This window comes from Theropithecus gelada, chromosome X, assembly GCF_003255815.1.
Source record: "Theropithecus gelada isolate Dixy chromosome X, Tgel_1.0, whole genome shotgun sequence".
Classification (NCBI taxonomy): domain Eukaryota; kingdom Metazoa; phylum Chordata; class Mammalia; order Primates; family Cercopithecidae; genus Theropithecus; species Theropithecus gelada.
The window spans coordinates 39,318,635-39,341,366 of NC_037689.1; the positions used below are offsets into that span (position 1 = coordinate 39,318,635).

General features: G+C 41.8%; 1 protein-coding gene across 4 annotated transcripts in view; it reads left to right on the top strand.

Moving 5' to 3' along the window:
• The window catches only part of NHS (NHS actin remodeling regulator), a 368,117-nt gene that overhangs the window by 257,309 nt on the left and 88,076 nt on the right, over positions 1–22,732 (top strand). For 2 of the 4 annotated variants that reach the window (XM_025372271.1, XM_025372272.1), the window contains exon 1: positions 8,474–8,782. The exons of the other annotated variants lie outside the window; for them this stretch is intronic. In XM_025372271.1, coding sequence (XP_025228056.1) covers positions 8,749–8,782 — 34 coding nt within the window. In that variant the 5' untranslated portion in view covers positions 8,474–8,748. Of the gene's footprint in view, positions 1–8,473; positions 8,783–22,732 lie in introns of those variants that run through there. 4 annotated transcript variants of the gene reach the window in all.

Sequence of the window (22,732 nt, forward strand, 5' to 3'; positions counted from 1 at the left end):
TACAGAGTTATTTAAAGATTTTGTTCTGTTTGTGAACTGCATCACTTCCAAGCCATTTTGAATACAGGAAAATGAAAAGTTACTCCATTTGACGCAATGGGGATCTCTTACTACTCTCCAAATGAAAAAGATGAATTCCAAGTCTAAACATTTGATCCCATTGCTGCAAGTTTTGTGGCTCATCAACTGTTTGCCATTGAATGGGCAAATGAGAAAAATGAGTTTTATCTCCCTCTAATATTCCCCCTTCCCCAATTTGATTGCTTAAGCTTTTAGCCAATCTTATAATTCCATCATATCCATTCTCCTAATGTTGGACTCAACAAGAATTCTGCATCTGGGTGCAAGATGTCATTTAAAATAAATCTAAAATGAACTGGAAAGCTTCTGGAATTTCCTTATCTGAGGTAGCCAAGCTAAATAAACTTAATTGGCATCCATCAGGAGCTCAGTGAGGGCTAGCACCATTCTGGTTGAAATGATTTCATGCTAAATGTCATGCCAAGACTGAAGTTTTCCTGGGCTCCTTGTTGAACCAGATACCCTAACTTTTCTGTTTCCAAGCCCACAGTGCAGAGTGTCAGAGGACCAATGACCACACAATACTACTGGCTAGGCACAAAATGCCTTTCAATTAATACAATCAAGTCAGAATCAGGAGTTACATAATTAATACAGCAACTGTGCACCATCTTGAATACATTTGGATTGGGGAAGCCAAGCTTTTCTTTAGCACTCACACTAAAGGTACCAGAGTCATCAAAAGATGAACAAAAGTTCAATCTGAGTGCTAGAACTATTAGGGACCTCAGTGATTATCTAATACTGTCTCTCTTTTCCTGAATGGTCTTACTCCTAGGACCATTTTAATGTTCTTTCTCCTTTCTGTGTAAAATACAGTTAATACAGTTTTGTTTTTACTAGGATCCTCATGCAATCTTAGGTGAAGTGTTAGCTAGTTCTAGAACTATAGAAAACCCCATGGTTTCTCCTCCTCTCCCATGCCCAAATCCTCTTCTACCTGCTGGCTGATGCCTCTGGTTTTACCATTCCAGGTTGGACCTCTCAGCAATAGGCTTAATTTCCATTAAAATGCAAAAAACCCTAGGACAGGCTTAAGCCACTATCAGGTGTTTTTCACTTTGTTGTGAAGGAAGGGTCAAAGTAATATGTGGTGGAATGAAAATTTTATTTCTGTAAGGCCAGAGGGTTGGAGAAAGGAAGAGGAAGTGCCAGCCGGGAGGGCAAAAGGTTCTAAACTGGGAACTTGGGGGCCCACATGGCAGCTCCACAGACTCTCACTCCTTCTCCCAAAATGTCTTTATTTGTATGTATTTGTCTTTGGACTCCCTGTGGTGATCAGGTACTTGATAATTGTTCTTGCTAAAACTGGAGCTCTGCCAAGTGAAAGGTTTCAATACCGAGAGGCAGCTCAAACCCAGGATGAGGGTCCCCAGCCTTGTTAGAAGGATGTGTTAGTGCTTTTTTTTTTTATCCCAGTTTGTGGAAGCAGCAGTGGGGATCTGTGCAAAGAGGGAAGGTTAGAGTGTTGTTTTCAACTTCATTTGATATAGGAACTCATTATCCAGGCTCAAGGGAGAGCATTGCATAAGGGAGTATATGTAGCCACTCATGCATGCATCTGCATGCTTACACCCATGGACTCACACTCATACACACACAACTCTGTCTACACGTGAATGTTCCTCCTGAAACTCGGCAAAGCAAGTGACAGATGTTTCCTGTGGGTAGCTGGGATTTCAATCCTGCTCTTGCTTATTGTCTGTTGTACTAGGATTGGAATGTGAGACGGTAGATTGGATGGGAGATGGTAAATCTGTGCTTTCTGAGGCAGGATAATGGGCTCCCTACCATTTATCATTGGGGTAACCCAGCATAGTGGTCAGGAGCCCAGGCTCTGCCATTTACCACTTCCAATGCCTTGGGCAAGTTGTTTAACCTCTCTACACCTCAGTTTCCTGATCTGTAAAATTGAGGTAATACTATTGTCTGCCTTGTAGAGTTGCTGTGAGAATTAACTGAAGTAGCACATACAAAGAACTTAAAACCATGCCTGACACATAGTAGGTGTTCAATAAATATTTACTGAATGAATAAACCATTAAGTTTATCATTATTGTATTATTACCATGAAGAAACTTCCATTGCATGTTGGCTTTAGATTTAGTGGAAACAGTGAGGAGAGAGTTAAGAATTGAGACTTCTGTTATTACAGTAGGGCCAGATTGTCCTGCAGGCTCATCTGCAGATATTTCTCAGTGTATGAAGGAAAAGGGAAAACAACAACTAAATGCCTGAAAACAAAACAAACAATGAAATCTGGGGTGAGGGGGAGAGGGAGATTGACATCTTGCAATTAAAGAACAGCTTTAATTTAAGAGACAGTTGAGTCAGGCCTGGATATTTCCTGTTTCTAGCTCCAGACTTTGGTTGGAAGTGTTGTGTTTCCTCCTGAGTTAAAATGAATCACAAAAGCAAAGCATACTGTTCTCTTTTTTGCAGCACTCCTCACTTCTTGCTTCCTTCTCTGCTTCTTGTCCTGGGTCTCTGCCCTGATACAGAAACCAAAATGGCAACACTTCCTTGATAAGAGCAGAGACTGAGTAGTGTGGGGCTCTACAGTGGTATGGAGTACTATGTAAACTCTTCTTGGTTGGTCTCCTGATGAAAAGCAACTGATGGACTCAGGAACTGGGTCCTGAGTGCTTTATCATTGAGGTTCCCCATTTCTTGACCATGTGGTGAGGATGGCTGCAACAGACACTGGCATCAGGCCTGGTGGATGGAGGCTGGAGCAGCTGAGGGGCAAGGCAGCTCCAGGCCACAGCCAGGCCTTTAATTTTCCACACATGTTCACATATGTACAGGAATCCAGCAGATGGGCTGCAAGCAAGATTGGGCAGCAATCCACTGACAAGTAGCAGTAGCTCTGAATAAATCACATTGGCCTGGGCTACAAATTTAGCTCCAGGGAGTGGGGACTCAGGCAAACAAGAAGAAAAGGCATTCACCCAACTTTTTCCTGAAATGCCAGAGGAACAAAACAGGTCAGTGGCGAATACAAAATTAGCTTCTGGCCACCCTCCAAAGTGATCTGACCTATTTGGGACTCATCAAGAATAAGGCAAAGGAAGTTCAGTTGCCTGCATCTTGATTTGTCAAGGGAGAAGAGAGAGGGTAAAAATCGCCAGGTGGCCAGATTCCCTGAGTCACTGGTTATGGAGCATATGAGTGGATATGGCTGGAACTCATGAGAAGGGCCCTGGGAAATTGACTTTGGGCCAACTCCTAGCACAACTTAGCATGCAAATGATAACCCCGGTGGATGCATTGGCAATCTAGTGTGCCGGCTTGGTGGCCCTGGCCACTGAAAGGATTGTATCGAATTCTGAAACCCTTCCTGCAGTCTAAGGCCATACCACCCTGAATGCACCCAATCTCATCTGAAACATTTCCTGCAAGTTAAACTCATATCCAAGACTCTTCTGTAAAAGGGGACCTTGGGTCAAGCCAGCAAAGGGACATTAGAGCCCTAGCGGAGTGCAAAACTGACCACAACTCCTAGCAGGTTGGAGCTGGTAGTGGATGCTGTTAATGCCCTGCCTACATCTCCTTTACAAGCTAGTGCATCGGTCCTCCAGCTGCTGTGAGTGTTGGCTGCTAAATGCTATAGCTGCCCTCTTCCCCAGAGACCTCCAGGTGAGACCAGCTCTGTGGTGCATTTTGTGCCCCAGAGATCTCCTTGGGATCAGGCTGGAGCAAATATTCAGCTGAGACTATACTCCTGCTCAGTCCCTTCCCTTACCATATCCAGCTTCCTTCATGCCCCTTCTACTAAGAGCACTCCATATATTACCTGAACAATAGTGTCAGTCTTAACTTACACTTTACTTCTAGATAACCCAGTCTTAGGCAGAGTTGGGAGGAGGGGCACTTATGAATAGTCTCAAACCTGACTGTACCTCAGAATCACCTGGGCAGCTTTAAAAATACAGATTCCCAGGCCCCACCTCCAGCAATTCTGATTCAGTGGGTCTGGAGTGAGGCCTGAGATTCTATAGTTTTCCTGAGTTCAGTGTTCGGTAATTTTAATGCAGCTAGTCCTTTGACCAATGAGAACCACTCATTCTAGCCCATTGTCTTTATTTCTTTTCTTAGATCTTCTAAGAAGCATTCATTGATCAAGTTCAGGAACAAATCACACAATCTGTCAATGACACTAAGAAGCAGAGATGTAAGTCAAAAGATCCACAGTCCTTGGCAAATCTCTTGGAGTCCAGCATATAATGTTGACTCTCAGAAATTTCTCAGCAAATTGCATCTTTAAATTTTTTTCATATGTGTCCTGAAATGTAAAAGTTTATTTGGTTGGGAAAAGGGAGAGACTTTTGAGACATCAGGTTACCATGGAGTTTTCCAAAAAGGGATATTTGACCAAGTTTAAAATATAATTAATACTTTCCATCCTCCATGCTCAGAGATGTTAACCTATTAATCCTCCTTTCACTAACAGACCTAAATCTTCATTATTGTTGGTTGTGTGGATGATTTAGTGATGAAATTCAAAGAGAAACATTTTGTTTTGTTATCAGAGACTCTATATTAGGAAGATTTATGAATAGGTTCTCATGAAAGACACAGTTCTAGGGATTTTTAAGCAAATGGACAATTAAATAACTGAATGAAGGTGGCTCAGACTAATGCAGAATAGGGGACTATTCTAGATTTTGTAATGATATTGATGATAATAGTGATAAGAACAGCAACAAAACATGATTGCTAAGATTCGTTTCAGTGCGTAGTATGTATAAGACCAAGCACTAATTACTTGATCTGTAGTATCTTATTTAATTCCCCCAGCAACTCCTTGAGGTAAATGTATCTATTGGGGATCAACAAAGGCTTTAAAAAGATGAAACTTTATTTCTCTCTTGTGTAAAAGAAGTTAAGGGCTTGTATGCAGACTCAGCAATAATGAGGTACCGAGGCTTCATCCAGCTCCTAGTTCCACTATCCCTAGATTGTGGCCCTCATCTTCACAGTCTAAGATAGCTGCTGGAGTGCCAGTTATCACATCATTGGCCTAAGCATCAGGATGAAAGAAGGAACATGCCCCTTGTCTTCTGGGGAGTCTTTCTAGAAATCCCATACCACAGTTGCTTTGACCACATTGAACAGGTAGCAATCCCTAACTAAAAGGGAGAACTGGATATGTAGAATTTTGGTTGTGTGGCAATGGGTGCAGTTTCTTAAATGAGATTTTATAAATTTGAAAGAGAAGGAGAACGTGGAAGGTTTACTAAGAAATTGGCAACTTATGCCACAGTAGGTAATATTCTTATCCCCATTTTGCAGATAAAGAAAATAAGGCACCAAGAGACTAAATGACTTGGTGAAGTTCACACATTTTATAGGTGGCAGTCACAGTAGGACCCAAGTCTCTATGATCAGCCCTCTCCTGACTGCTATTTTATCCTGTCCATCTTTTTTTCCTATTTTGTAAAACAGTTTTTTTTTTTTTTTTTGGAGAAACATTTGTTCATTTCCTGCTTTCTTGGTGTGCCTTTTACCACCTTTGCATAGGTCCTAGCCATTCTTCAAAGTTCAGCTCCAACGCCCCAGAAAGCCTTCCCCTGCACCCACAACTGCTTTCTAGTAAATATTTATTGAGTACCTATTATGTGCCAGGTACTGTTCTAGGCACTTGGGCTTCATCAGTGATAAACAAACAAACAAACAAACAAACCCCGGCTAGCTTAATAGTTGTGTGACCTTAGTCAAGTTCTCTGAGCCTCAGTTCTATATCTATAAAATGGAAATAATAAAAATTACTGTGCAGGGTTATTGTAAAGATTAAAGATGTTACTGTATATAAAGTGCAATTACTGGCATATCATTAGATTTTGAAAAATGATGCCTTTTACTATTATTGTTGCTATTATTGTTGTACTATTGTACTATATTATTATATTCCCCTAATGAGAAATGCTATTCCTTATTAGGCTGTAAACTCCTGGGCAGGAATAGTATCCAAAGCATTCTGGTATCACTGAAATACTTTATCAAAGTCAGAGCTTATTAAATGTTTGCTGAGTGGATAAAAAGAGTTTTGATGTAGAGAGAACTTCCTGTTTACTTATGCTGTAGATTTAGGAAACGGGGATAAACAGCCTGAGACCCATAGGAAGGGTTTTTTGTTGTTGTTGTTGTTTTTGGCAGGGGTGGTGGCGGGGGGAGGGGTTGCCCAATTTAAACTGTGAGTGTTGGTGGGTGGTGTCCTAAAGAAAAACAAGAATGAGTAATAATCTCCTCCTCATCCTCTTCCGGAAGGCCTCAGAAAGAAAATATATCCTTTTCCTTTCAGTTTCTTTTTTTCACCTTCACTGATAAATTTCATGTTCCAGCAAGTCCTGCTGATCTCTTTTTGTGTTTTATTTCTGTCTCCTAATTCTCTTCTCCATCTCTGATCTTTGCTACCTATGGGAATAGGGCTGCTGGCCTAGTGTTCACAGAAGAAAACTTCTGGAAATCAGGAGACGTTGTGCATCCAGGGTCCTAGACCTATTACATTCTAGTCCTGCAGACAGCACCCCAGCAAGAGCTAACCAGTGCTTGCATCAAAAGTGCACATCAGGTTTGTTGAGCACCAAACTCCCTTTATTTTGCCATCTCAGCCCAGCTTTCCCCTCAGCCCTTCTGCAAAGGTGAAAGGCAAGTTCACAGGATGCAGGGCCTTCTTTCTTCCCTGACATCTGGTTTGATTCTGGGCAGCTAAATAGTGGCTTTGCCATGAACAACAAAAGCTAATTCACTGTGGTGGTTTTTAAACACCAAGTGCAAATATTTTTCCTTTTCAGCTTGGGGTCACTGGAAGGGAAAAAACAGGGCTGAGAGGGAGATTAACCTTTTAAAACCTATTATGACTTCCCAGAAAAAATAAAACAATGGCAGCATTTCCTTTCATTCGTGAGAGTCTTTTCATGAGTGATTGTTGTTTGAGGCAAGATTGGGGCCCTGAAGAAGATTTTTAAATACTAGCTTAGCTTGGTTTTCTACTCAAAAGGCCACCATGATTGCTTTTAAGAACCCACACAAATCTCTGTAAAGCCCAGGGCCACCCTCTTTGCTTTCTCTCTCTTCTGTCTTCATCTCTGGCTGACCTTCCCTCCTTCTCTCTAGCCCTTTGCTTTCTTCCCTCAATCAGGGGCCTGACTCTCTGCTAAAGGGAGGGGATCAGCGCAATTAGCAGGATTTTAGGCAACGGCCATGCCAGCCACTGATGCCACTGACAGATGCTTGGGAGGCTGAACATTCTGTCTGGGTCATTTCTGTGAGGTTCCAGCCAGACTTTCTGTTGATTTGGGCTGTCTTAATGCATCCCAGAGCCTCAGCGCCATTCAGTTCCTCTTTGGAAATGAAGTCACCCGTTCTGGTTCTTACTGCACATGATTAAGGATCAGAAGTATCCAATACAGGGAGTCACAGCCATCAGCAGAAATCTGGCAAATGAGAAAAAAGCAAGTCCATCTGCCTCACTAGTAGTTCTTTTATTGTTCTCTCTGGACTGCAAAGCAAAAGCTCGTCTCCTACTCTTCATTAGTTTATCTTCTTTCCTTCTCTCTTCCCTTTCAGCTTCTGCACACAGATTCACTTGCTGGGCTCAGGTGGGAGGCAAATAATGTGCCATGAAAACATAAGGCTATTAGGGCAAAGACATGGAAGTCCCTAAACTCTCCCTTTCTTGCCAAGAGGAAGATCTGAACAGGGTCCAGGATGGTTGCTGTTTGCGAAGTGGTTTGAGTATTCTTGCTATGCACTATTACTGCTGTTATCAGCATCACGAGAGTCTAACATGTTGATACAGGTGGTGTGTGTTGGTAGGGGGTGGGTGGGAAGGGATCAGAAATTGATTCGTAACCTGCAAAGAGCAAACTCCAGTTGTATTGCCTCCACCCCCACCATTCTTGTCCTTTCGGTATGTGTGCAAATATTTGTAGACCTGTTGAATAGCGCGCCCTCACACCAACCTAAAATTTCACAGCCAAGTAAGCCAGCCCCAACCTGGTGAGAAGAATGGGTGGCAACCTGGGGCAGCGATGGAGTGATGGGATGGAATATATTCCTTCTCCTGATCAGGCAGTTGGTGTAGGGGTGGGCTGCTGTGGCTCCCTGGGTTTGGGTATTTGTCCAGCTTCCTGTCTCTGGCAGTGTGCTAATGGTTTCCATAACCACATGGCACTTGGCAGAGCTTCTTAAACTGGTGTGGCCCGAGACTCTGCATTCTAACAAGCTCCCATGTTGATGCCTATGCTCCTAACCCCCTGGCCAACTGCACTTGGAGTAGCAAGGCTGTAAAGAAGTCCCACTGGGACCTAAACTGCTCCAGGGATGAAAAAGGAAAGTGCTAAGCCCCTCCTCTGGAGACAGGGTGTGTCCAGGCTGCCCTGGAGTCCTGATTTGCCATTCAAGTGAACCCTGGAGGGATTAGCAGCCAGCCTAGCACTTGGGTGAGACCATCTCCCCCTCCAGGGGGGAGCCCTAGAGGCAGCACAGAGGTTCTGTGAAAATCTGCCATCCTCCTTGCAGAAGGTTGCCCTCTCTCGCCCTCCATCCCCCCCTGCCCTGCTTGCTGACTTAAGCAGATCAGCTTTCAGCTCTCTGGCATTCAGGGACGTCTTTGCATAAAAGAAAAGGCCCTTCCTTAAGGAGCAGAGCGGGAATCCAAGCATGGCTCTGGCCTGCTGCATGCCCAAGAATGCAGGTATTTGGGGTTTGCAGCATTTCCTGGCAAGACAAAGGGGAGGGGGAGGCTAGGTCTAACGAAGAGGGGCTTGTGTGTAGCCACCTCCTATTCTAGGGGAGAGGAGAAGTATGCTTCCCAGTGAAACTGAGCCCTTTCACAGGAACAGCTGTGAGGAGGGGAATCTGCACTTGACCCTCACTCAAGGCTGACTTTGACATTTAGGGTCAGTGGCTCCTAAGCTTTGAGGACCTTGCATTGCTCATACTGGCTCGCCAATGTTTTCACCTTTGCTCTCCTTTTGAGGCATCAAACTACCCAAGACAGAGAGGACAACCCTTTCTTCCTTCTCCTCTTCTGCTCTGACATTTGAACATCTTAAAGAAGGGCCAGAGGGTAGCTCAAATGGAAATTCCAGGGCAGGATTCCAGGGCTCTAGCTCAGGACTGCTGGAAAGGGGCCCCATCCTGCATGGGCTCGCACCAGGCCCTATGCTGCTTTCTTCTCTTCCAGCACTGCCCCCTCCAGTCTTCTTGGAATTCCTCAGTATCTTACCCTCATCCTGAGATTACAGAGAAAGATTTATTTATCTCTCAGTGTCCCCAAAACAGCCCTGAACTTAGAGTCCCCAGACCAAATCCCCCAACCTCTAGTTTCTGTTACATCTTCAATGGCCTTACACAAATCTGTTAAACCACTGTGGGGCCTGTCTTGATTTCTTTAGTCCTCTAAGCCCTCCTTCACTATACTTCTTTATCATATAAGGTTGGCCATGCAACTGAACCCTATTTGAAAAGCATTGAACTTTTTACAGTATTCTTCCAGCACTGGGGTTATTAGTCCTTCAGTTGTAACTCAGGCTCCTTAATGTCAAGGACAGTGCCTTACTTTCATTTCTTGCTATGTGCTCTTAGGTTGTTCTGCAGGAGGTGGCTAGTGTGACAGTTGATGCTGGCCACTGTCCTTGCCTCAGCTAAACCCCTTCACTGCACATTTGCCTCCACTGCCTCTGCAGAGGCTGACGCAGGGCCAAGCTTTAAGGGTCTCCTATTAGCCCAACTGCTACCAACACCGTGTACGCAGCCTTTCTTAATGAAGGGTTTGTTCTACCTGCTGTCTGAGAACACTCTCTCTGAGCTGCCTTTCCAGGCCATGATGATGGGGAGGCACTATTGTGTGCAAGTTTGTTACTTAAGATCCCTCAGGAGAAGAAGGAAGCACACCTGTGAACCAGGCAGCTTCCAATGGGTGTCATGGAGCCTCTATCAGTTTGTTCAGGACATTGTGGTTTCTGAATTTTGTGGCAGAGAAGTTGTTCAAATACAAGTCCTTAATATCATATATATTTATGATAAATAACCATTATTTGAGAGGCAGGCCAATTATAACAATTAAACACCCCAGACCAATTAAATCAGAATATCTGGGAGTGGGTCCAGATAACAGTGCATGTTTTTAAAGCTCCCCAGGTGGATTCCAATGTGCAGCCAGGGTTGAGAATCACTGATTTAGGTAAGAAGTAAGAACTGCACTCCCACTCAAACCCCCAATTTCCCTCAGGGAACCAAGGAAGACAATTAAGGGCCTAAGTTCATACATTTTCATACAGATCAGTGGATTCAGGAGAGAACGTCCAACAGCCAGATAGTCTTTATTTATTAGGCCTGAAGAACTAAGTAATGGGAGAAAGTACCAAAGAAATAAGGCCCTGCCAGAAGTTTCAGTTTAGGCTCAATACAAAAGATGAGAAGGCCTTTAGAATAGCTTGACCCAGTTTTCCCTTAAGAGTTGAAGATCCAAGGCCTATGTGTGGCTGACAGACCAGGAAGGGACTGGGTGGGGCTGGTGGTGGTGACAGGGCTACTTGGCAGAGAGCTCAACTTTTTTGAAGCTGCTGGCGTGTCATGAGTTTGGCTATCTTTGGGCATTAGTCTCAGCAAGGTCATGGTACTCCTGCCAACTCTGGATGGCTCACAAGTGGGAAGACTAGGCCCTTAATCAAAGATGCCTTCAAGTAGGACTTGGCAGATATTGCATTCAGCACAATAAAAGCTGAGGGGAAAATGACTGCTTTTACCTTAACACAAATTTTATTACCACCAGGTTTCATTATAAAAATATTAGAGGTTTGGGTGTGTGTTTATTACATAAACAATGGAGTTACTCTGATCTTCACCAGCTTTCAAACTGGAATCTCAAAGGGAGTTCTATTTACTAGATTTAAAGCTGTGAAACAATTGTTTCTCATGACTGCCTTGTAAGCATAGGAATAATACAGGGAAAAACAAACTCTCTGGTTTCTATCCTTCTCAACCCTTGCCAAATTTCCCCAGTCGGGAGGAAGGCACAGCCACGTGCTGGATGTTGTAGCTGATAGACTATATTTGGGCTAGGCTTACCAGGGATAGGATGGTCTTCAGGAAAAGTGGGCATGTGACTCAAATTTCAGGCTCCTGTTGCGTCTAGCTTAGAAGGGTGTCCTGGAGGCTTGGGCAGGTGTGAGAATCACTTAAGCTGATCAGGCAAACTCTCAGAGACACAGACCCTTATGCCAACCCATAGTCAGTGGTCAGAGAGTACAACAGCTATTGCCATTATGTGTTCCCAGATCTCTGGGCATTTGTCTTTCCCAGAAGCAAAGCTTTCATGTCAGTATCAATGTCATCTTAGGTCCCTTAGTTCATTCCTGGGAACCTTGCATTCAGAGGGAGCAAGGCATAGGCTGCCACTGTCTCATGGCAAAGACCATTTTGTCAATTTTACTGATGTTCTGTATTTTAAAATTAATGTATCTGATTTTATACTCTTTACTTGAGATTTTTAATTATTAAAAATATTTCTTAAATTGAATGTTTCATTAAAAAATGTGGGAATTGAAAACTATAAATTTACCTCACAGTATAGCTTTGGTAATTTCCGTTGGTTTTTCTATGTGGGCGTATTGTTGTTGGTTTCATCCTTTGAATAGTTAGTTTTGGGCAAGACAGCATGGTTTGAGAAAAATGGGTTTTGGTGTCTGCCAGATCTGGATGTGAATCTTTACTCTGCCCTTTATCAGTTGTGTGACTAAGTTATAGGATCACAACTTCCTTATTTCTAAAATGGAGATAATAATATCTGCCTGTTGTATTCTTTAAATAATGATGAAATGAAAGAATTCAGGCAAAGGACTTAGCATGGTGCACTTAGTAGATGCTCAATCCATGGTTGCTATGGATAATAATAGCAAAAGTAATACATCACTGGCACAGGCAAAAGCTTTGTGGCTGGGAAGTGCTCTCCATTTGCATGTCTTGGGCAGAGGGCCAGGACAGTGGGTATCCTTTCTGGATCAAACTGCTTATCCTAATGTCCTCCAGAGACACTGGCAGATGGGACATGAAATACCAACAGTGTGCCTAGGGGAGGGCATGCAGCCAAATGTTACACTGAATTGAGCACACCAAGGCAATCCAGGAAAAAACTCAGCACAAAAACTCACCATTCAGAAATTCCCCTGAACTGTCTTGATCTCATTTTCTCTTGTGGGATGTTCCTCAATGAACTATTTCAGCTTCTTTACCCCAGATCTGGCTTCTTTCCTGGCTACCCAGCTGAGTTGCTTTCCCCTCTGTAGGATTTTGACTGCACGTTATAGCCAGAGCCTTGAGGGAAGTGAGCATTTGGGGAGCAAAACTTTATGGAGCAGCATTTCTGTGCTGGGCATTAGGCTTGGCTCTGAGTATCAAACATGACTAAGTCACAGTTCTGTTCTTGAGGACTTCCAAGTCAGGTACCTTAGTCCATTTTCTGTTGCTATAACAGAATATCACAGACTGGGTAATTTACAAAGAAAGAAATGTATTACTTACAGTTCTAGAGGCTGAGAAGTCCAAGATCAAGTGGTTGCATCTGGTTGGCTTCTGGTGAGGGCTTCATGCTGTGTCATAACATTGTGGAAGGCATCGCAGGGTAATAGCGGGGTTGCATTGAGAGCCAAGCTGGCTTTTATAACATATCTACTCTTGTGATAACTAACCCATTCATGTGATAACCCATTTAATCCATTAACCCATTAATCTATTAATCCATTTAATCCACTAACCCATTAATCTGTTAATCCATTAATCTATTTATCCGTTGGGTTATGGAAAGAGCCGTCATAACCCAATCACTTCTTAAAGACCCCACCTCTTAACACTGTTAAATTGCAGATTATGTTTCAACATGAGTTTCTGAGGGGACAAACATTCAAACCATAGCATCAGGAGAATACTGACCCATGAACACCAGAAAGGTTAAACACAGTGCCTTGAGGCCCATTCACAGGAAGGAGGAACCAACTCTTTCTTGTGGGGTGGCATGGGAAGCCAAGTGAAGCTGATGGAGGAGAGGACTTGTGAACTGACTTTGTCAGGATAAGTAGGTTAAGACGTATCAAGTTTTCGGTGAGTTTTAAAAAATGCCTATTTGCCTTTGGTTGATTCTTGCCTTCTCTGAGTCTGCAGGGCATAGGAGGTAATGGAGGAGATAGTAAGATTTAGGAAGGGATAAGGCTACAGGAAGCTATAAGCAACTGTAATCTGCTCTCCACACTCTCTCCATCCTGCAGAACTCCACTGTATATAGAGGTAGACTGAAGTGGAAGTTACTTATCTGTGTTCAAAGCAGAATCTTCTAATTTTCTCTGAAGCCCACCTTGTACTTCTGAATACTTTGTTGGGTAGCATGGCTCTCTCTCTCCTACTCCTTTTGGCTCAGCAAGAATAATGGAAACTCCACTCTCCTGAAGGATATTAGTTTTCATGGCCTTGCATGTGGCTATAACTCATTGATCTTGAATGTAGCTGCACCCCCTGGCTCCTGAAATGGCAGAAAGGACATACAGAAGGGAATTAATCTCAGCCATATCCATTCACAACTGAAACACAGAACTGGTTCTTCAGCATCCAGAGGTCAAATGTCAAGCTCCAAAAAGAGGAAAGATGCAAATGCTTCCTCAGCTTCAAGGAACTGAGGCCTCCCAGGAATGTTGTCTTTGCTCCCTTCTTGATCCCACCTTTGCAATTAAGTGAGGTGGAAGTTTTCATTTGTTCTTCAAGATAGAGTAAATCACTCTTCTCTCACAACCTTGTCTTTGTGTTATGCTTGCCATGGATGACATTTGGCCATTAACAACTAAGCTCCCTTTTCCATCTAAGTTTTTATCCCTGGAAACATTCACAGGCAAGTAAGAGCTGCATGATTAATTTTTGAATAAGGATGTGTTTGAGAACAGGCCAGGGGCACACATCAACAGCCACATAGCCCTAGGCTTAAACGGATGACAAATTCTGCATCCCAACTAATATAGGCCTATAGTTCCTGCTTTGAAAACCAGGGGTGATGACAGGGGCCATGGGTTTCTAGTGCTTTCCACACCTGTCTCAGAAAGCAAGCAAAATAACCACTTGGGAGAATTAAGATAATTGTGTGTTGAGTGTTTTTCCGTAAAAAAGAGTTGATTTGTTGCTTCTCTTGATTAGGCTTTTATTTTTGCCCTTCTACCTCTCTCCACTGAGTTTTTAGTTGCTTTTTTATTTATTTATTTACTTTTACACAAAGGAAATCATGGGTAAGAAGAGGAGATTTTATTTTGAAGAACAATGACCACATTAACAAGGTGACAACAGATAAGCTAAAAGTCACTCCATTTTCTGCCGGGGAAAAATGTCCTTTGCTGCCAAATCACATTCTGCTTCTCTTTGTCTACTCTCCTTTTATAGGAGGGTGGCAGGCCCAGCCACTGATGGACTCAGAAGAAATATCTGGGAGATAAGATACACCTTTGATTCATATAAGAAAAGAAGCTTTTGAGTTCAATGATAAAAAATGACTTCCTTTCCTGTTCCACAACATTCTTGTGGCTGGAGCCCTCTGTAGGACAACAACACTTCTCTGCCCTTGGTCCAACATATCAAGCTGAAAATAACTATGAATTCTGAAACTTGGTAAAGGGCAAAAATCCAATTTATTGCAATTTAATAGATATATAGGCTTAGATCAGATTCTGTAGGTATAGAATCTGCCCTACATCCTGCTCTATATTTGGGGCAAAGCTGAGAACCTATCTTTAAAGTGTCACAGCTACATTTAGAGACCCAACCCATTCAGCATTCTGTGAAAGAACAGTAGAACCAAATATCCATGTGTGATTATATTCTCAAGTATGTCTATTTAAAAAGAAAAGACAAAAACAAACTTCAAAATGATTGGAGAAAGAAAAACTGGATGTGGGATGGAGGAGGTGACAAGGGAAAAGGAAGGAAGCTTCTAAGGAAGTGAGATTTGAGCTAGGCTTTGATGAATTGGTAGAAATGTGTTAGCCAGAGAAACATTTTAGGGTATATCTTTCTTTCTTTCTTTCTTTTTCTTTTTCTTTTTTTTTTTTTTTTTTTTTTTGTTGTTGTTGGAGTCTCACTGTGTCGCCCAGGCTGGAGTGCAATGGCGCAATCTCAGCTCACTGCAACCTCTGCCTCCCGGGTTCAAGCGATTCTCCTGCCTCAGCTTCCCTAGTAGCTAGGATTACAGGCGAGGGCCACCAGGCCTGGCTAGTTTTTTTGGATTTTTGGTAGAGACGGAGTTTCACCGTGTTAGCCAGGATGGTCTCAATCTCCTGACCTCGTGATCCGCCCGCCTTGGCCTCCCAAAGTGCTGGGATTACAGGCGTGAGCCACCGTGCTCGACCCAGGGTATATCTTTCTAAGCTTTGGTTTCTTCTACAAAATCTCATAGACTTGTTGTGAAGATTTAATGGCATAATTAAAATAGTGCACATGGCACACTGCTTGGGACATAAGGACTGAATAAATGGTTGTAGTTGTTGTCATTGCTACTATTATTATCATTGCAATTAGGAGGTGGTATTGGAAGTATGTTACCACAAGTAATTAAAGCCCTTTTTCCTGACCCCTTTTTCTCTGATCTTATCCCATTCTTTCTGAGACTGTCATCTTTTATATTTTGGTATACTTTGGTTAATATTAGTTCGCCTCTGGCAAGATGAAAGCAGACCCAACCAAGTATCAAAAGATTTTTTTTAACCCCACTCCATTTCCCGATATAACATCTTATACACTGATTTACAATTTTGGTAGTGGGTGGATATTTAAGTGAAGATGTAAATATAAAACTAATAGCTTATGCTATAATTTCTCCAGGGGTCTTTGTTTTTAGCAACTTATTTTAGCAATTTCAAAAACTATTCATTCTGGTTATTTTGATTTTCTTCTAATCTGTTTATCTTCCAGTGATTTCATCCAAGTCAGAAAGGAAAGGTATTTCTGGAAATAAGCAATGAAACATTTCTTTTTTAAGTTTAGCAGTTAAGATGGCAGTCTAAGTATTTTTGCCTCATAAGTGATGGATATAATGTGTTTGAGAGGGGCTTGTCCATTGATGTTAGGGATTGAGGAGATTGTCACATGCAGTGGCTGGGGGAAACCAGGATGTTAATGTTAAAAGTAATTTAATGACTTATGTGCTCAGGAGATTTATGCTAATTGCTTGGTCATAGCTTATCCTCATCACAACCCTCTGATGTAGGTACAATTATTCTTCTGATTCCATAGATGAAGAAAATGAGGCTTAGAATATTTACATAACAACTTACCCAAGATTACAGCTTAGTTGTTACAGAGCCAGAATTTAGACTCAGTTCTTTCTGGCTCCAAAACCTATGTTTTTGTTGTTGTTGTTATTGTTTGTTTGTTTTGTTTTGTTGTTTACCAGTAGATTATACTGTCTGCAGGGGTTTGAAAATAATGATCCCAAACTAAACATGGAAGTGATGTTTTTAGGTTATCATACAGTGCCTTGGGGAAAGTGGGAGCTCTCAATGAGGTTAAGGGTTAAAAGATGTGCCATGGCCTGTGCTACAATCTCTGTTTAGTTCATCCAAAGTAGAAGGAATTTAGTTCTGATTCGAAGGTGCAAAAACTGATCAGAAGAAATGGCCTCAACCAAAATGCAAGACTGTGAACTGAGAAGTGGTGTCACTTGGACAAGGGACAGAGCCAATAGTGTCCTGTGTCTTGAAAAAAGGGAGAGGCATGGTAGGTAAAGTCTGTTACTTTCACTTTTGGTTTCTTTAATGACACTAGAACTTTTTGCTAATTAACTTGATTGTCTGCAACTGATATATTTATTGCTAAGCATTGTTTATCAGTGACGTATTGTTCAAATGTTTGTTTCCCAGGAGAAGGTTGTAAATGTCCTCTGGTATCATATAAGGTGATAGATTAACAAGTGCTGGTAGTTGTGATAGGTCAAGAAGTTACAATGCAGAATTTCCAACACTGTTGTTTGGATATGTTGGCAGGTCAGCATGAAGAGATGGTGTTTTTCCATGATGAGAAAGATGATAGTTTGTCCTCTAATTTCTTAACTTTAGCATCTGGTGAAGTTGCTTGCAGGGACCATATTTTATCTCATTCAAAGTCTCTGAATGAAGTAACAAGTAGCAAATATGATTACAACTCTTTCTGTAGTTATAAAAACCTATTTTTAAATGTCTCCCATCTACAATTGGCTATCTTCATACCACCATCTGCTTTCTCAAATTTCCCAAGGCCACTTGCTCTGGATAACCACAAAGGTGCCCTGGGCCAACAATGCCGCCTGTTGACTGGAACAGAGAACTCTTGAATTCAACATCTTTTTTCCCCTCCACTTCCCTTCTTGCACCTTGGAATGATAATGCATGTGTCTCTGAAGTTCCCCACACCAGCCAGATGTTCCAGTCATACAAAATTGCTTGCAGTTTCTCATCACATCATGCTGTCTCACACGCCTACAGGTCTGTGTACACTAAAACCTCCGAATGCTTTTATGACCTATTTTGCCTGGCTATTTCTTCAGTTTAGAAGCCTTGGCTTAAGCATCACTTTTCTGGGGGAAGCCTTCCCTGAAATTGCCCAGGGTGATTTAGATATCTCCCTTTCCATAGCCCATATGTAAAGAAAAGATAGTTGTGCCTGTCTGTCTTTTAGTGGATGGTGGTGCTTCCAAGGGAAAAGGGTGAACCAGTACCCCTATGAGGACCTGAGCCAGTGGTGGAGATAGGGAGAGATAAAGTCAGGCATGGCCCCAAACAGTCTTTTATATCATCATCTGAATTTTTTTTGTAATTGCATGCCTCATCCTAAGCATTCTTATAAAATTAGCAGTATTATCTATGTTATGTAATGTAAAATAATCTCTCCTCAAACAATCATTGAGTAAAGCTAGTGGTCCAGGAACATCCTTCTATATTTATCCTGTGGCTTCCTGAAATGCCAGGAGTATGCATAAGTCCCCCTGAAAACCAGGTATAAAAAAGTGTCTCTCAAGGCAGCCATTCAATGGTCTCCTTCGGAGTAGGCACTAGGTCTTTCATCTCTGCTATAGTATTGTCTAGTGGATTTTACATAGTCAAGAAATATTATTTTTTAGAATGAGTTAATCTTTCAAGTGATATCAGACATAATAGAGAATCAGTATCATTAATCTTCAAAAAGACAGTTATTTCATTTGTAGACCCCAAAGTCTCTATCAGCCTACTACTCTTTCTCTAATTATTCTTGCATTTCATCAGGCACTGGCATTTAAAATTAATTTTTAAAACTATCTTCTTGAGTTATATTAATACTATTTACTTACTACCATGATACCAGTATTATTTTCCACTCTTCATTGCAAATACATATTTTCCAGGAATATTATGGGGGAAATAGGCCTTGATGGAAAAACCTGGAACTCTAAACACCGTCTGTAGTTTCTTTTCCATGGGAAAATGTGTCCTGAATTAAAAGGGAAAACTGACTTAGAAATGAGCTTCAGAACACTTCGAGGCTGAAGACTGACTGCATTTAAGCATCAGACCCCTGCACCCTATGGCTCCAATTTTACGGCTTACTGTCCGAAGCCTGGGGGCCTAAGGGAGGGAGCCTAAATCCAGAGACACAAAGTGACATCCTAGAACTGCTGAAGTGGGCAGGGAGGACCTCAGTGTGGTCCCCCGCTGGGCTCTTTCAAAGTTCTATCAGCATCATCACTAGGCCATCTTGGATACATATTGACCATCCCAGAAAGCCAGAAAACTTCTTTCTTACAAATCCTACTGAGATTTACATCTCTATGATCCCAAAACTGTTCCCTCTTGAGACAAGAAACATCTGAATCATCTGTTTTCTCTGTTTTAAAAAGTCAATTTTTAAAAATATTGTTTGTTAAGAAATATTTATGAGTGAAGGAGCTCCTATGTGCAAAGCAACTTTCTAACACATGGTCCACTTATTATGAAATTATTCTGCAGAAACTTCCTGTTGCTTTGTCTTTCTCCTTTTATGTATGTATGTATGTATGTATGTATCTCTTTAGAGACAGGGTCTTGCTCTTCTGACATCCAGGATGGCGTGCAGTACTGTGATCACAGCTCACTGCAGCCTCAAACTCCTGGGCACAAGTAATCCTCCCACCCCAGCCTCCCAAGTGGCTGGGATTAGCCACCATGCCCAGCTGATTTTTTATTTTCTGTAGGGACAGGGTCTCACTATTTTGCCCAGGCTGGTCTCAAACTCCTGGCCTCAAATAATTCTCCTGCCTCAGCCTCCCAAAGCACTGGGACTACAGGCATGAACCACCATGCCCAGTTTCGTTTCTCCTTTTAGAAGTGAATTACTGTAAACCAAAACCTTACAAGAGCAAGCCAAACTGTGCCTTGATTCTCTTTCATGTCAAAGTCTAGGTGGTAAGACATGGATAAGGGGCTTTTGACAAGAAGAGGAGACTTCTTTACCTGGCTTCTCTAGTAAAGCTTCTAGTATCTCAGAGGGGCCATTGATTCTCCATATCTGGTAATTTCTCCATACTTGGTAATTTCTCCATACCTGGTCATTTCTCTTTCCTGCTATTCCACTCAACCCTATCCTCAAACGAGGAAGCCTTCCCTCCCAACTGAATACATGATACTACTTTTATGTCTCCTCTGCTCTGGAAATGTCATTTCTGATTCTGCTGGGAAGGCAACCAATGGACGTCCCAGACTAGAGCCTTAATCCACTGTCCTAGGCATGTTCTCAGACTGGGAAAAACTGTTGGGAAACAAGTTCAGAACCTGAACTAGGTGAGACTGCAAATACTGGTATAGACAGGTTTGTTTTAATTTATAAGGTTGCTCAGCAAAACATCCCCTTTTCTGGAACAAAATTAGTACGTTTTTAACTGCAGATGTAGAAAAAAAATGTTTAGGGTACAGACCAATATATTTTCTTAGGTTTATAAGGAGGGTTTCCTTCTCTCTGTTTCTCCTTTATCTACTCTTTATGAAACCTTGCAAGAGTAGACTAAAAGGGACCTCTTTTCGTTACACATCTTTTTTCCTAAGAAGCAAAATGAACTGAATTAATTCATTCACTCAGTACTGTAAATACCAAATGAAAAAGCCATAGACGTATAGATGTAAATACTGCTTCTGTAATTTTGTGTGTGTGTGTTTGTGTAACTAGAGGGCACTGGGAGAAAGAAAAAAGAAATTATTCAAAGTTCAAAGGCTCCAAGATTTACTAAGAAAATAAGAAAAAGAGCACAAGCATTCACATGCTAAGATACTAAGAAAAAGAGCACAAGCATTCACATGCTAAGATAGCTGAACGATCAAGTAATATGTTACCCCAGCATTTTCTTAAAAAGAAATGGCTTTTGTAGAAACTGGTGGAAAGTCCAAATCTGAACATTTTTTCTGAGTATAATAAATAAAGCTAGTAATCCCTGTAGAGATTAAGAATGCAAGCTTTGGAGTTGCTTTCACTATGCTGAAATTCCAACATACAGTCAAGGTTGAGAACACTGCTTTAAGTACTTAGTTGTAACTTCCTTTCTCAGATAGTTCACTTTGGCCCTAATTTGGTTTATAATTACAGCATTCCTTCCTTCCTTTTGAGGGTTTCCATCTGTACATTTCCCAAGTGTGTGGAAAGGGAGGGTGGACATCTCTTTCCCTCTCTCCCACCTGTGTCTTTGCATACCTTATCTTCTTAGGAAGACAGCATGACTATGTTGTTAAATACAAAACTGACCCCATATTCTAACAAATCATAGTTCTTCTTGGCCCACAGCATTACTTTTTAATTTCAATGATGGATTTCAATAATGGATCATGTATTGGCATTAGCAGTCTTGAAACACATGATCTCTTTTTCTCTTGCTTCTATCCACTGATTGTTTCTTGAGGGAAGCTCTGAGCCATTCGCCTTGGTGATTCTTTCCCCAAAACCATATCACCCAAAATCAAGCTGCCAAGCCCAGGATTGGAGGAGGAAAGGTGGTCTTCTGGAACTGTATCCATAGGAATCCTTTCTGAACTGGCACTTTCATGGGGCATATTGAAGTACTGTGAAGACCTTGAGCAGCGACAGTATTTGGAGCCATCAGAAAGGATTTATCTTTTATTTTTTTAAGTCTTTAGTTTATGATCCTTGTGCTCAAACCAACAATCCTCAAGCATTAGTATCTGTTTTGACATATGGCCAGAAATTTATTTTAAAGAATGGCATTAGTTAGCCTTTTCTGCATAAAAAATCACCCAGTACTTAGTGGCTTAAAATTTAGTGCTTGGTTCTTCTGGTCTGGGATGGCTCAGTTAAGCTCTGTGGAGCTTGCTTATGTCTATAGTCAGGTGGGCTGAATGACCTAGAGTGGCCTTATTCATGTCTGGTGATTAGCAGATCAAGATGGGGGTAGGAGACAACTGGGCCACCTGTACCTCATCATCCAACAGGTTGGACCAGGCTTCTTCATGAGCAGCAGTAAGGAGGACAGGTGCCAAGACCAGCAGAAGCAGAAGTTGCAAGGCTTCTTGAGGCCCAGGCTAAGACATGTACAATGTCACTTCCACCACATTCTTCTGGCCAAATCAGGTCATAAGGCCTGCTCAGATTCAAGGTGGAGAAACAGATTCCGCCTCTTGCTGGGAAGAGCTGAAAAGTAGCATGACTATTTTTGAAATCTATCGCAATAACGAAGCACCTGTATTTGCAAATTTTTATATGCATAAATTAAAATGGATTTGAAGTTCTTCCAATAGTAGGCTAACTCTCCTTGTATTCAAATAAATGTGAGAAAAAGGGGTGGGAATTTCCCACAGTTGTGATAATGAGTGGTTCATGTAAATACCATGGGTCATGGCAGAAAAAGGTTTTGAACAGCTGCCCAAGAGACAGTATAGTGAGGTAGAAAGAGCACGAATCTTGAAATCATACAGACCTGAGTTCAAACTCCGTCTCTCCAACTTGTTAGTTGGATGGCCTTGGGCAACTTATTTAACCTCTCTGAACATTAGTTTCCTAACCATGAAACAGGAATAATAATATTTAAGGCATATATCTGTTGTGAGGATTAAATAAGGTTATGGGGTAATGCCCAGAACCTAGTAAAGAGCCATTCACGGTGCTAGTTTCCTTCCTTGACCCCTTAATTTTGTAAAATTGGTGTGTAGTGGGCATAGTGATTCTTTCATTCAGAATCAAAGCTGTCCCACCCCTTTCCCTTCCAGATACCAGCTTGTCTTTGTTCACATATTACATATCTTTGAGAGACGACTTCAATACAATATTTTTCAACCTGGGATCTTTGCAATGTTTGCAAACATAAACTTACAGTTAAAAATTCCAAGACAATTCTTAGCTTTGGTGCTATAGATTATTCACATTTTTGAGTTATGCATAGCTTGCTTTTTCTTTATGGTCTGGATATATTGTGCAATTTTGGAAACCCACCATCAGAAAAGGAGGCTTTGAAATACTAGAAGTTGGGCAGCAATGTATGGGAACCATGTTTTTTCAGAAAGGATGTATTTACATTGGATAAGATTTTCAAACACATCCAGGAATTCTAAATAGTGAGGTTAGTCTTTGGGGGCTAGAGGAGGCCAGGTTGGGCAAAACCTTTGCTTAATCTTCTCCTCTGATGCATTCT